The sequence below is a fragment of the Emydura macquarii genome, unplaced genomic scaffold (assembly GCF_026122565.2).
Source record: "Emydura macquarii macquarii isolate MOO-44397 ecotype Brisbane River unplaced genomic scaffold, CSIRO-AGI_Emac_v2 contig_2297, whole genome shotgun sequence".
Lineage (NCBI taxonomy): Eukaryota > Metazoa > Chordata > Testudines > Chelidae > Emydura > Emydura macquarii.
In genome coordinates this window covers 1,150,885-1,166,918 of record NW_027132434.1, presented here as the reverse complement: position 1 = coordinate 1,166,918, position 16,034 = coordinate 1,150,885, and the positions used below count along the sequence as shown (strand labels likewise).

The 16,034-nt window shown below is 40.6% G+C and overlaps 1 protein-coding gene across 2 annotated transcripts in view; it reads right to left on the bottom strand.

Annotated features, from left to right (window-relative positions):
- The window catches only part of RARS2 (arginyl-tRNA synthetase 2, mitochondrial), a 71,523-nt gene that overhangs the window by 16,481 nt on the left and 39,008 nt on the right, over positions 1-16,034 (bottom strand). For both annotated transcript variants that reach the window (XM_067560711.1, XM_067560712.1), the window contains exons 11-16: positions 15,331-15,426; positions 14,115-14,175; positions 5,342-5,418; positions 3,863-3,987; positions 645-712; positions 428-537 (exon numbers count right to left, since the gene is read on the bottom strand). In XM_067560711.1, the coding sequence (XP_067416812.1) occupies positions 428-537; positions 645-712; positions 3,863-3,987; positions 5,342-5,418; positions 14,115-14,175; positions 15,331-15,426 (537 nt within the window). The remainder of the gene's footprint in view (positions 1-427; positions 538-644; positions 713-3,862; positions 3,988-5,341; positions 5,419-14,114; positions 14,176-15,330; positions 15,427-16,034) is intronic.

Below are 16,034 nucleotides of genomic sequence, written 5' to 3'. Positions count from 1 at the left end.
GTGGATCTCTGCAGCTAGTGAAAGTTCAGTCAAATCACAGTTTAAATAATCTAGCAAGGTGTATTCAGCATATCCAGAAGATTCCAGGCCAGATTCCTTGGTTATAGCTGAGGACCACTGATCCTGGGGCCACTCTTTGCCATGCCACTCTCGTTAATTTGCATCAACCATCCCAAGAGGCTGCTATAGCAGCCAGGAATTACTAGGACATAGAGACAGGCTGGCCAGGCCCTTGGCACCAGCCAGAGAGAGATGCTCGAAAGTTTCATTTTCCTTGGTTTGCCCATCTGTGGGGTCTCAACTGAATGGATAAGAGAGTCGACTCTTTAGGAAAGGCTTTCTTTATCACAAATGTTATTCAGTCACTGCAGCTACATAGGTGTTACTAAAAACAGAAAACTGCTGCATTCTGGAAGGCTCTTCTTACCTGTGGAGTCTGGCATGTGTGTACTGCAGGAATACGCCTGTGTCTCCCCGGCTTTGGAGAACTCGATCCCAGCTAAACTGATAATCGGATGACAGAAGACCCTTGAAATCCTAAAATGGTAACCGTTATTATTCAGCATCATGTAAGCTAGTGTTCCCAGCGCCAATTTATAGTCTCTTGCAGAAAAAAGAATAATCAGAAGACCGCTTAAACAGACCTGAATTATGAGTGCTGCAAGCCCAACCTTTTCTGCAGTCTCAGGAGGGTTTTCCAGTTCTTTAGTTGCTGAACAGATACAAGCAAAAATAGATGATGAAAATTTGCAACAGTGTAACTGGCTCATGGGTCAGAACTACCACTGCTGGTGGTAGAGTGGATTTGATTAAAATTCATACTAGCAATAAAACAAATGGTCAGGATGCAAGGGCCAACAGAGTCCAAATATAAAACCTTTTAGATCTAGGCTACCTTTAGGGTGACCGGGTAGCAAGTGTGAAAAATCAGAATGGGGGTGAGAGGTAATAGATGCCTATATAAGAAAAAGGCCCAAATATCAGCACTATCCCTATAAAATTGGGACATCTGGTCACCCTAGCTACCTTTCTTTGATCAATATGATTAATAGATTTTAAGGCCAAAGAGATAGTCCAGTCTGACCTATTGCGTAACACAGGCCATTGAATTTCACCCTGTAATAACTGCATGAAGATCCTACAACTTCTGGTTGAGCTACAGCAAATCTTTTAGAAAGATATCCAGAAAGATCTTAAGTGAAGGAGAATCCAGCACATCTCTAGGTAAATTGTTCCAATGTGGACCTTATTTCCAGTCTAAATTTGTCTAGCTTCAGTTTCCAACCACTGGATCTTATTACGTCTTTGCTTGATTTGCCTGCCCTCTACTATCAGAAATCTTCTCCCACATGAGTACTTATGGACTGTGATCAAATCCCTGCTAAACCTTCTCTTGGATAAGCTAACTAGACAGAACTTCTTAAGTCTCTCACTGTGAGATTAATTTATCTGCCTTGAAACATCACTGATAAATAGGCTAACAAAGGATATCTGTTTTCACTGCAGCTGTACTAAGAACCTTGGCTGGAAAGTTATTTCATGACTGCTTTCAGCAATAATGCCTCAGTGAACAAGCAGCTCTCTCATCCCAGCAGCAATCCACTGAAGGGACTGTTTTATTCCTATTCCCCTCCCCAGAGGTGGGAGCACACAGTTCTAGGCTGGGATCATAGCCCCCTTCATACAGACATCAAAAGCCTTTGCACACATCACTGATGTTTAGGAAGGATGTTAGTTCCAGATGCAGGCAATATATTAATTGTGTTTGGGATCACTAACTTCACCTAAAGTGGTGACAATCTTGGTCTATTTAAAACATTCTATTTTTAAATTCAGATAATATTTGCCTTCTGTCTAGGTCTCTTTTTCCTATTTGCTGGAGGATCCTAGTGCAGTTTCCTATAAGATAAGGTTTCAAACTCATTCTGTGGAGAGGGCCAAGGTGCATTTTTAATTCGGGGCTATGGGCTAAGTCTACAAAGTCAGAGCTGTATGCTACTCTCTGCCCACAGCTGATCTCCCAGTGACAGCAACGGGAGATTTGCACAATGAGAGGGGGGGACTACGGCATTGTGTAAGATCTAAACAAATTACTCAGTGGGAAGCAATGATGCAGTACACATTTAGAACACTTATCTCTACCTTTTGTTAGGCTATTTGCACATGCAGTTACCAGGTTTGCACATGCAGCTTGAGGTAACTGCAAATTAGTGAGAACTGTGCACCTTAATGTTTTGAAAAACCCTCTCAAAGTTTCATCCTTGGGTTTAAGCACTAATGCCCCACAGTAATTAGTGGGGGCAATTCACATTGCTTGTAACTGTTTGCCTGCCTGTTTACTTAGGAAGACAACTCTGCATTGGTTACACTGTTCATGTTTGGAAGGTTTTTTTTTTTGCAACCTTAAAGGCAGATTTTGATATTTTAAATATGAGAGCTTGCATTCTGGGGACGGCTGAACCTTTAAATTGTGCTCCCCCCACTATCAGCAGGTACAGGTCATCTTTGCCTGGTGGGACAGTAATGAAGGTGTGTAGAGCCTGCGGCTGGGCTCAGGGGTGCAGGCGTCTGGATTAGGGGACCCCCTCGCTGCACAGCACCCTCCAAATACTCCTCCAGCATCCCCAAATATCTTCCCAATACACACACAACCCTCCAGCACGCCCCCAGCTGTACCCTCCACTCCAGTTACCCTGGGCGATGTCCTCTATTTTGGAACTTGAAATACGGTAACCCTACAGGGGCAGGACAAAAAAACCAAGAACTGATTAAAAGTTTGGAGGGGCAGAGTTTTCTCCTAAGATGTGCCCAGCTGGCACATGTAACACCCCAAGACTGAGACGCCCAACAAAAGGGTAACAGAGAAACAAGAACTGGGTTGTCATAGGGATTACTTTTAACTCTCCACTCCTGGGGGAATCTTTTTTGTTGTCTGTATTGTTACAGACACAATTGCTGACAGGAGTCTGGAAATAAATCAGCAAAATAATTGAAACTGGCATGATTATATTGTGTTATTTTCACAAATAAAATATACAGAATTTTAAAATATTGTGCGCAGAATTTTTAATTTTTTGGCACAGAATTCCCCCAGGAGTAACCAGGGAACATAGACTGCGTCAAGGAGAGAAGATTCCACAGAAGATAGGGCTCGCGAGAAGAGTCTTAACAATGAGGACAATGAGTTTTTATCTAGATACTTAAGTAGCCCTTATCACTATAGGCAGGATTTTCAAAGCAACAAATGGCAGGTAGGTGCCTGTGGAAATGCCTCCCCCAAACCCCAGTATCTGAGCACTTCAAACATTAATGAATGTATCCTCAAAACACGCCTGTGAATTAGGGAACTATTATTGCCATTTTACAAGTGAGGAAGTGAGGCAGAGCAAGATTAAGGGTAATGGGTAAAACTTTCAAAAGTGTCTGTGTGAGTGAGGAGACTAAGTTCCATTTTCAAAAGTGATTTAGGAACTTAAGGGCCCATTCATTCCTGGGTTTTGCTCCGAGTTCAGACACTAACTTTCCACATCATTTTAGGATAAAAGTGACTCACCTGTCCATCAAAAGAGACAAAGCTTCCCTACATTGCAGTGTTGTTGTGAGGCAAAGTACATTCAATGTTTTGCAAGCTGTATAGCCATCTATGCTTAGGGAAAGTTATTTGAGGTTCTAGCTATAGAAGGGCGAAATGTTATTACAACTTTATTTATAGCATCACAGATGGTGGAAGGACACAGATCAAAGCCTGTTGCCCTGGGTTAGTGGATCTGGGGGAGAGTGTCAGAGCAGAGAAGGAGAAAGGGGTTTTGTAATCTGCATGGGAATATTTCAAGAGAAATGAATAAGACCTGAATCAGCTAACTTTTTGTAGAAGCCATGTTTTGTAACATCCTTGAGCGAGCTTCATTTAAAACATCTTCCAGGAAAACCACCTCTCCTTTTCGCGTCTTCATCCCCTGCACTAGCCCAAAAGATACATGCTGACACCTGCATTGAAAACAGCAGGATCTAAAATCATATTTTAATCAAAAGAAATGCCTGCAATGTTTACTCCCAGGGGAATTCTGTGCCACTGCACAATGCAGAATTCGTGCAGAATTTCCATTTCCCCCCAGCAGAATTGGAGCTGCAGAGCTGCTGGCTGCCACTAAGGGCCACTGGACTCGGCAGAGCCCAGCTTGCAATACAGGACACTGCCAGGGGCGAGCTGGAGGGTTCTGGGGTGCTGCTGTTCCCAGCATGCCATGAAGGAAGGAGGTGGTACGCAGAAAACTCTGTACAAGCCTGGGACCCAGCATCAGACTGTTCTCCCTCTGGATCCCTGGGCTCTGTGGGGTGGGGAGGACAGGTATCTGGGCTGGGGAGCACCCCACAGCTCAGCTCCAGGCGGAATACAGGTGTCTGGGCCCACATGGCTGGGCTTGGGGGGACAGTGGGTGCAGGTGTCTAGGCTGGGAGTCACCCCATGGCTGGGCTCTGGGGGGCGGGGATGCTGGGGGTCCCTGGTGATGGGTTCTGGGGGGAAGGGGTAGAGGTGTCTGGGCTGGGGAAGCCCTGATGCTGGGCTCGGGGGGGGGGAAGAGGGCAGAGAAACAGGAACTGGGCTGTCATAGGGGTTTCTTTAACTCTACTCCTGGGGGAATCTTTTTTCTTGTCTATGTTGTTATAGACATAATGCTGACAGGCATGTTTAAATAAATGACCAGAACAATTGAAACTGGCATGTTTATATAATGTTATTTTGACAAATAAAATATGCAGAATTTTCAAATACTGTGCACAGAATTTTTAATATTTTGGTGCTGAAATCCTCCAGGAGTAAATGTTGGTTCAGACAGGGCCCTGAGACAGGGTGTAGTAGTAACAGCTGAATAAACATCATTCAGCACAGAAAGCTCAGCAATGTCATCATTACATCTTATTTTAAAAGCCCACCTCCATGCACACCTCAGAATTAGACAGAAAGGACCAGAATTGTGATAACCTGGTCATTCGTACACTCTCAGGAGACTGTTACTTTCTAGCAGCTTGTGTTAGACTTTAATATAGAAGACTTAGTACAATAAGTTAAGTAGAGGCAGGATGTAAAATATTACACTCATAAAAATATAATACCTCTTAAGATTATTACTATTTGAGCACACAGTGTACCAATGCTGAGGTGTAATGTCTTTGATAGCCAATATTTCCTCCTTTCTTGCTTTTATGTACCCTACTGTTCATACCAAGGAGTTTCAAAGGGCCCATTAGAGGACTTCTGATTATCGCTGCCTTTGTTTTTCCTTTTTAATATATCTCCACCCCAATAAAAAAGTAGCAATTATGACGTGCACACACCTACCTTTCTGCCCATTTGTAGCCCATGAGCTTCAGTATTTGGAACAGTTGTTCAAAGTGAGTGTTTTGACTTTTATCTGTCTTCAGGGAAAAAATGGGTGCATTTTAGAAGATATCCTTGCTTAGGTAGGGAGACAGCAGAACTAAGATCTAGGAAAACAGACTGGATTTGAAAGATATAACAATGGAAATACTTTTACATCAACACGCTCTAGCATCTAACTACTGATAAAATACTTTATCTTTTTAAAAACATTATTCTTTTTAGGTCTGAGGAACTGTCCCAGACTGAGGTGTCATTAGAGGAGGTTTTGGAACAAATTGATAAATTAAACTGTAATAAGTCACCAGGACTAGATGGTATCCACCCAAGAGTTCTGAAGAAACTCAAATGTGAAATTGCAGAACTACTAACTGTGGTATGTAACTCATCATTTTAATCAGCTTCTGTACCTGATGACTGGAGGATAGCTAACATGATGCCATTTTTAAAAAAAGGCTCCAGAGGCGATCCTGGCAATTATAGGCTGGTAAGCCTAACTTCAATACCAGGCAAACTGGTTGAAACTATAGTAAAGAACAGAATTATCAGACACATAGATGAATACGAATTGTTGAGGAAGAGTAAACATGGTTTTTGTATAGGGAAATCATGCCTCACCAATCTACTAGAATTCTCTGAGGTGGTTAACAAGCAACGTGGACAAGGGTGATCCTGTGGATATAGTGTACTTAGATATTCAGAAAGCCTTTGACAAAGTCCCTCCCCAAATGTTCTTAAGCAAAGTAAGTGGTTATGGGAAAAGAGGGAAGGTCCTCTCCTGGATCAGTAACTGGTTAAAAGATAGGAAACAAAGGGTTGGAATAAATGGTCAGTTTTCAGAATGGAGAGAGGTAAACAGTGGTATCCCTCAGGAGTTTGTACTGGGACAGTATTGTTCAACATATTCATAAATGATCTGGAAAAAGGGGTAAACAGTGACGTGGCAAAATTTGCAGATGATACAAAACTACTCAATATAGTTAAGTCCAAAGCAGACTGTGAAGAGTTACAAAGGGAGCTCACAAAACTGGGTGACTGGGCAACAAAATGGCTGATGAAATTCAATGTTGATAAATGCAAAGTAATACACATTGGGAAACATAATCCCAACTATACATATTACTTGATAGGATCTAAATTAGATTCCTGTCACCACTCAAGAAAGAGATCTTGGAGTCAGTGTAGATAGTTCTCTGAAAACGTGCACTCAATGTGCAGCAGCAGTCAAAAAAGTTAACAGAATGCTGGGAATCATTAGGAAAGGGATAGATAATAAGATAGAAAATGTCATATTGCCTCTTTATAAATCCTTGGTACACCCACATCTTGAATATTGTGTGCAGATCTGGTCATCCCGTCTCAAAAAAGAGATATTGGAATTGGAAAAGGTACAGCAAACGGCAACTAAAATGATATGGGCTATAGAACAGCTTCCATATGAAGAGAGATTAATAAAACTGGGACTGCTATCACTCAGTTAAGAGATCATGGATAGTTCTCTGAAAACTTCAGCTCAATGCACAGCAGTGGTAAAAAGAGTAACGGGAATCTCACTAAACTGGGTGACTGGGCAACAAAATGGCAGATGAAATTCAATGCTGATAAATGCTAAGTAATGTACATTGAAAAAAATAACCCCAACTACACCCACAAAATGTTGGGGCCTAAAATAGATGTTACTACTCAAGAACAAAATCTTGGAGTCATTGTGGATAGTTCTTTGAAAACATCTGCTCAATGTGCAGCAGCAGTCAAAAGAGCTAATGGAACGTTAAGAACCATTAGGAAAGAGATAGAAAGAAGACAGAAAATATCATAATGCCACTATATAAATCCATAGTACACCCACACCTTGGATACTGTGTGCAGTTCTGGTCACCCCATCTCAAAAATGATATATCAGAACTGGAAAAAACACAGGGAAGAGCAACAAAAATGATTAAGGGTAAGGAAAAGCTTCCCTGTGAGGAGAGATTAAAAAGTTTGAAACTGTTTATCTTAGAAAAGAGATGACTATGGGGAGAATATGACAGAGGTCTATAAAATCATGAGTGGTGTGGAGAAAGTCAAGAGGGAAGTGTTATCTATCCCTTCACATAACTACAATCCGGGGGTCACCAAAGGGAAATTAATAGGCAGCATGTTGAAAACAAACATAAGGAAGCACTTCTTCACACAAGACACAGTCAACCTGTGGAACTCATTGCCAGGGAATGTTGTGAAGGCCAAAAATATAACTGGGTTCAGAAAACAACTAGATAAGTTCATAGGAGGACAGGTCCATCAATGGCTATTCGCCAAGATAGACAGGGATGAAAGGCATGCTCTGGGTGTCCCTAAGCCTCCAATTGCCAGAAGCTAGGACTGGATGACAGGGGATGAATCACTCAAAATTACCCTGTTCTTTTGTTCCCTTTGAAGCATCTGATACTGATGACTGTCAGAAGACAGGATACTGGCTACATGGACCATTGGTTTCACCGAGTATGGCCATTCTTGTGAATTTATGTATGACATTTCAGCACGTTTGGGGCCCTGGGCCAGAGACAAATGTATGTATTTTAAGGGCATGTGCTATATAATCATAGATTCATAAGAATGTAGGGCTGGAAGGGACTTTAGGACATCTAGTCCATCCCCCACGCTGAGGCAGAACCAAGTCTACTTTGACTGTTAGGGTATAAGTATATAATATAAGTATTTAAAGCCTGTGTATCTGCCTGAGCTGCTATTCTGGCCCTGCTTTTGGGGCCTGTGTGCCTGCCTGAAAGCTAAAGTCTCTGAGATACACGTTAGCGAAGAACAAAGACATAGGGTGTTTCTTTTGCCTACCCACAATTAGATGGGTTTTCTTTATTACTCTGGAAAAGATAAGGTATGTAGTTAAAATGTTTCAATGTGTAGTGAAGGTGTGATATATGAATGCACAAATGAGGGTAGGCTGTGTCTCTTCTTCAAGACAGATGCCAGAGCAAGAACAAGCAACTGGCTGGGAAACACAAGGGAGGTGTTAAAAAGAAACATAAAACATAGGGCCATAAACTGACCTGACCATGGCCAAGATGTGATCCCGCTCTCTGCCCCACCCATGGGGTACAAAAGGGATTGCACTAAAGCCCCCAGGCCCTCCAAAACAGAACATGACCATATGTTGGAAGGGGTGGGACTGCGGCAGGGTGGGGGACACAGTTATAATTAAGGCTATCAAGAAGGGGGGGGGGGAAAGAGGGGGTTTTGTCAGCATACGGAGCCATGGTCAGGGGAAGAGGGAATTCTATGGGCGTACAGAACTATGGTTAGGGGGGAATATAGAGAAATAAGTCCGACTGGTGTGGAGGGCTTGGAGGTATAATTATGGTTTAAAGTATGTCAGTGGAAACCCAATAAACCCGTCACGGAGTGCCAGCAGATTGGACTCTAAACTGTTGCTTTCCAGCAAACTGTGTCTGGGAACTGAGAGGGGACAGGGCAAGGTAGCCCTAACAATGACCAGGGGTTATTACATGGGGGTTGTGAGCTGTCAGTCCCATGCACGGCAGGGCTCCGGCTGTCAGCCAAGGGCGACCGGGTCTCCGTGTGTCAGCCCCGCACATGGCTGACTGTCCAAGCCCCTCCAGCCCAGTTCCATCCCAAACCCCGCTCTGCCTCCAGCCCCCTCCACCTCCAAACAAAGGGCACCAAAAGAGAAGTTCACCCAGGGCGCCATTTTCCCCATGGCTGGGCCTGGGACTGAGATAACATTAGAGGGCTTGACTGTTCAGCCGCTGAAAAGCTGCGTTAAACGGCAGACCAATCAGAACACTGAGATCGGCAAAACAAAGTAATTTATAACGTAACAGTCAGACACAGGCAGGGGTGGTGTGTGTGGGGTGGGTGTGTGTGTTGCGGGGGCTATAGTCGCTCCAAAATTTGCCTAAGCCCCCTTTAGCCACCTCTCCCAGCACAAAAGTCAAACATTATGCAGAAGGGTGGCATGCTATGGCATTACCACCCTTACTTCTGCAGTTCTGCGCTGCTACTGGTGGTGGTGGTGCTGGCTTCAGAGCTGGTGCCCAGCCAGCAGCCACTGCTCTCCAGCCGCCTAGCTCTGTGCAGCCAGCAGCAGTGCAGAAGTAAGGGTGGCAGCGGGGTGCTAGTAAATCTGCTGTGAAAAGTGATACTTGTATGTTTGTCAATATCACTTTTCACAGCAGACTCACTAGCGCCCCACTGCCACCCTTACTTCTGTGCTGCCGTTGGCTGCAGCGCTGCCTTCAGAACCAGGTGACTCTGAAAGCAGAGCGGCTGCCAGCAGCAAAGCAGAATTAAGGGTGGCAGTGAAAAGTCTGCTGTGAAAAGTGATATTGACAAAGTTTCTTCATGCCCCCCTATTAAACAGTAACTCTTTACAAATAACTTTTCTGCTTGTAACAATCATTTGATAAAAACGTGTTGGTCTTCCTTTAAAAGCGATGAGAAAAGGTAAATTCATTTTAAACAACAGGGTTATACATTTAGCATGTAAAATAGTGTTAAATATAAAAATGTGTTTTTAATTTATAACGGGTGGCACTCAGAGGCTTGGAGTGTGAAAGGGGTCGCCAATATAAAATGTTTGAGAACTCCTGACCTAGACCATCCCTGACAAGTCTGTCTAATTTGTTCTTAAAAACTCCAATGACAGGGATTCCACAACCTCCCTTGGAAACCTGTTCCAGTTCTTAACTGTCCTTATAGTTAGAAAGTTCAGTGAACATGGAAAGGAATTGAATTACTGTCTGCTTTATAACAGCCCTTCATCCCCTTATCATATTGGAAGATTGTTATCAGATCTCTCCTCAGCCTTCTTTTCTCAAGGCTAAACATGCCCAGTTTTTTTAACCTTTCCTCACAGGTCAGGTTTTCTAAATCTTTTATTACTTTTGTTGCTCTCCTCTGGACTCTCACCAATTTATCCAGATCTTTCTTAACCTCCTGAGGTCCCTTCTAACCCTAATATTGTGTGATTAGATCTAAAGTGTGGTGCCTGAAACTGAACATGCACTCCAGCTAAGGCCTCACCAGTACCAAGTACAGCAGAACGATTATCTCCTGTATCTTACATATGACAGACACTCCTGTTAATTACACTGCAGAATGATAATAGCCTTTTCATAACTGCATCCCATTGCTGGCTTACATTCAATTTGTGATCCACTATAACCACAAGATCTTTTTCAGAAGTACTACTGCCTAGCCAGTTATTCTCCATTTTGCAGTTGTGCATTTGATTTTTTCCTTAATAATAAATAACACTCATCTCTCAAATATTAATATTTTAAATTAAATATACATTTGCTGCTCTCCTTCAATTAATCTCTCCTGTAACTGTTACAGATTTCCCATTGGAATTAGCCACTCTCTGAACTCAACAACAAATTTGCTACAGGCATCATAGGATGCAGGTCCCCTCACTTAGGTAAGATGGCTGAGTTCACCACCACTCCTTCATTCTAGTTTGCTCCTCAACTACAACCCCCCAGGGCCATATTTGTTAGACCACTACTCCAAGAATGGAGTGATTTTTATTCCCCTTTATTCTTTTCCAAGCCCATGCCAAGAATTTCCAGAGCTAGCACTGAGTTCATATTCTACTCTTGATACTACCACCCACCAGCTGTGCAGCTTTCTCAACTCTTGCTAATAGGCGAAATATTGAAATGTCCAAGAATCATGATCTCTGAAGTATGATTTTCCTGTATTTAAATCTATCCTGTTTGGCTATATGAATAGAGTAGACAGTCAGTATGAGGAATGATGTGTTTGCTCACAAACCAAGACTCTGATCCTGCAAAAAGACTGACTTCACTGGGACTATTCACAGTACATATAGTGCAGCACACATGTAGATATTTGCAGGGTTAAGGTTAACACTGGTTGACCTAATTTTACAACCACCATCTTGGACAGTGCCCTTTAATCAGGATGTAAATTCAGAAGTAATGTATAAGATTACAGTTTTACAGTAGTCTCAAATAGATTACAATGTTTAGAACAGAATAAAAATTCTAAACAAAAACTATATTTAAAACAGAGTTATAATTGAAAGTACATATTAGTAACAGGACAAACTACATTATCCCAAAACCAAAACCTATCCCAAAACTAAAATGTTCTAAACCCAGGAAATTCACAAGCTAAGGTTTAACCAAAAAGAATTTCAAACTTGCTAATATATATAGAAATACATAGTTAGGGCACCCAAACAACCTTAACTCTGCCCTCCAGTGACATCATGAGGGGGGAAAATTAAACTGATTTTTAAAGACTCATTTAATCTAATCTAGGTCCACAAACACTAAAATGCCTTAATCATAACAATATGGTTTTTTGCATGGTGACACTACAGCACAAAATTAAGGAAGGAGAGACCGCCAATTACGAAGAACAGGGAAAAATTACTATTAAACCTTAAATATATTCAAATGTAGCCTATGGAGTGAGTTTTAACTATATGGGAAATTTGAAGTCTGATGGGAGAATATGCTGCATTTTTCACATATAAGAAAGAGGTTCAATCCCTGCTTTAAGTGCAGCACTCAGCTCACCTTGACTATGAAGTCTTTACAAACACCTCCATAATAAACCTTGAGTATTTTATACCATTTTGGATGTCACACTCTTACACTCCCACAATCTCTTATGAAATAAGTGGTTGGATAAACAAGCAATTGTTATGAATTAATTTATATAGTACTTTACAGAATTACAAGGCATAAACTGGTTTGTTGCTCTTTAAAAGTCTTCATAATCCAATGAAATAAGACTCGGAGACCTTTGAGTAAATTTCTTATAACTAGCTTTTAAACACTATATATTTGTATTCAGTTATTACATATCTACCAAATATAGACTAAAAATCATCAGTACTCCAAGTTAAGTTCATGGAAGTCTAACCTCGGGTAACCTGGAGTCAAATCCAGTTTGGGCTACGTGAGACAGTGAGTTTGATGGACATTACACAACACTATCATGCAGTTTGGTACAATTCAGAAAGATTGGAAATCCTTATTCATGAGAGATCTGAGGCCAGTCAGATCATTGGCAGAGCTGTGGGGGGCGGAGGGGGATGATTGGACAAGGCCTACCTGCAGTTTGCCTAACAATAGCTATTAATCACTTATTTTTATGAGCAGCAATTTCAGCCAACAAAAAGAGAAAGAAGTGCCAGGAGTATTAGTTACAATAACCAAAACTGGACACCTTTAGCAACTCATGCATCTGTCGTTATACAAGAGTGTAGGTGAGAGGTGAACTAGGTGACCTAGCAGATGATTTCCAGTTCTAATTTCTTGGAGACACTGTAATTTCAATGGCCATTCTAGTTACCTTGCAAGTTCCAGTTTTTGTTGCAAGTACCATAAGAATTGGACCAGGGAGAAGAAGAAACTTAGACATAAGGACTGAGCAGTTACTAAAAGTTTTGGTGACTGACCACTAGTATCATTAGCCTGATGCTCTTTCTCGAATTACATTAAGGCACTTACACTGCACTGGTCCAACTCATTATCATCATTTTCAACCTTCATTCTCTTTTGGTGCAAAGTGTTTAGTTACTTCCACTTTGTCCCTATTTTGTATCTCCTGGCAGTCACAAGAGCAAACAGAGATGAGCAACTGCATGCATGAGTTACTGCTACATTAGTAACAATGCCCATAACTTCTGGAGCATTACTTCACTGCTGACACACAGCTCCTTGGTGACAATGAATGCAGCATGTTGCAATTGGTGGAAAAAGCATTATTCCGATGTCACAAGAGGGAATGACAAGCTAACAGAAACTCCTTGGAGCCAGAAAATAAAGAGCTAAAAAGGTCTGGGCTTTTGGTTTTATGTTTACTGACTCCAGTGATTTTTCCATGTAATGTTATATGGGCTAATGAAAGCAATATACCAAGTAAGCTGTACAGACATCTCCAGACACATCGTAAGGAGCATACCAAGAAACCTGTAGATTTTCTTCCCAGAGGACATTAACTGACTTCATATATTAAAAACTGGTTTTTAAAAAATTACCTCTATCTCTGAAAAAACCTTAAAGACATATGATATGCCGTATCTTTAGAATTGCTAAAGCTAAGAAGTTTCACACAATACAGAAGGAGCTAATTCTATTATCTATTCCTGATATTGCTGAAGTCATGTTAAAAAATAGAGGACAGTTAAAATGCTCCCAGTCTGCAACTGCATTGCCCAGATGGATTAAACGGCTCTTGATGTGCAGTCCAAAGTAAATCAACAATAGAGAAACTAATGAACTGTAAATAAGCTATAAATTTCACATTCGTGACAATATACTGGGACTTTAAATTGAAGTTCTACATGAATGGATTTTAGAACATGATTTTAATAGCATATTTTATATCCTTTTCTACACAAAAACAATTATAAGAATCAACTTTTAACTTGATTCAATAGTTAATAATTGTAACATTTATCTAAAAATGATCTGTTGATTGAGTAAAAGCTATTTTTGAGCAAATTATAATTAATATTTAACATGATTGAGTCCCCAAATGATTTTTCAGTATTTTGTGGGTTGTGAACCAAAAAAGGATTGAGAAACATTGAGGAATAGCCGCTGTGCAGTGAGACCATATAAGTGTCTATTGTGTTGCCAAGTACCACGTGCCACTGTCACACTGGAAGCAAAAAAAGTCCTGGATTAATAAAAAAGTTAAACTCAAAGTGTTGTGTGTATCTAAAATTACTTACCACATAAATCATAGCATCACAGTTATATTTATTCATTCGGTCTATAGCAGCAGCAAGATCTCTGGAAGAGATAAATGTGAAATTATCAATCAAACTAAATACACCTCATTATTTAGAATGGGTTGCCTGCTGGGAAAATTCTCTACCATTGTAGAAGGGAGAGGATTGAACAAATGAACAGGTGCATTATGGAGGGTTTTCAACTTGCACTGAAGCCACTGCCAGAGAGAGGTTACCAGACTAAATGGACCAATACATACTTTATGCAAAAGAGTGCACATCTGGTCTTTGTTCATTACATATTTTTAAAATTCAGGGTTGTTTTTTTTAAAAGCTGTTGATTCTGGTCAGAAAAGCAAGTAGGAAAAATGATTTCTTGCACAATACAAATCTGGTTTCTGTGTCCCTACTGTGACAATGAAATGGTCAACCAATGGGCGAAATCTTGTGAGCAGAAAAGATAGAACCTTCACAGGACCTGGACATAGACTATGAAGCTCACTCCTGCAAGAGATAAGAATGACCACTAACCAGAGTCTCAGAACTGACTGTAGAGCACCTCTTCAATGCAGCTTTTCTCAAGAGGTTTTTCTCTCTCTCTCTCACACACACGCATGCACACACTCCTCCCACTAGAAAAAGTTTGATTTTTGTCAGCCTGTGATATGAACTAAAGTGATTGTTATTATTTCTCTTTTAAAATGCTTTAGAGGGATTCAAATACTATGATGATGGGTCCAGAAAGATGATAGTAACAATTGATGTAGCAGGCTATCAGCAGCACTGCAGAGCCAATAAAGACGTGGAAAAGCAAACTATTCTACTCTATGTCAAAGAGTTCTAGTCAAATTATTCTAAAATCTTCGTTGTAGAGGCATTTATTTGTTAAGCAGAAAGACTGTAGCTCTGTTTTCAAGCTGTTTTCATTGTTGGTAGCTGGAACAAAAAAATTGACTTATAAACAGAGTACATTTGCTATTAAGAGAACAAGTCTAGAAAAACAAGGCTTCATTTTTTAAAATAACTATCTATCTCTCCATAGTTATATTGTCACTGTAACCTTCAGTTATTCTGATTAGTGACTAGTCAATATCTTATAATGTTCTTATAACAAAAAGCTTCCAGTGTTTAAGTCCCTAAAAGAGACTACTAATGTGAATTATACAAGAGTTTACCACCGAACTAAATCCAAAGTGTAGCTTAGACAGATACTTGCCTTGTTATATAAAGAGATGTCCCATCACTACGCATTACAGTGGAATACAGTGAGAAGTCTCTTTTTTCAGAAAGATCCACTACTCCTGTTCCTTTCCTGAAAATGAAAAACAAACAAAAAAACCCCAATTACACATCATCATTTGAAACAATTGCAAACTAGAACTGAAATACAGAATCCAGGAAAAAGAATCGGATGACAGATCGATATTAAAAAAAAAAAAATCTTTGTTCATGCTGTCTGCTATTCTTGGAACAGTCTTATTCCTCTTGTGCAACAATGATCTTCCCACTACTTTACTTCTTCACATCTTTCTTTCATAACCAATTCTTTCATCTGGCCTTCCATTGCTGATATCAGAGAATTGCCTGCTCATCTTTTATGAATGTTGTTTCCAAACAAGTTAAGACTGTCAGCACCTTAATGTAGGGACACATCTAACTCAGTGTATTAAATACCATGTGCCACTATGGTGCTATATAACTAATAAATAGCATAATGGGCCATTAACTAATTAGTTTGGAAGACCATTTTCCCCAGTATGAAACACTTCACTATGCCCAGTCTTAGTTGCAACTCCACTGCTTCTACACTAGCTAGAAGAAAAAGAAAGATTAGGTTCTTCCACATGAGCAGCATATTTATATTTTTATATTTATATATATATATTTTATATATATATATATAATCCACCATACCTTTTA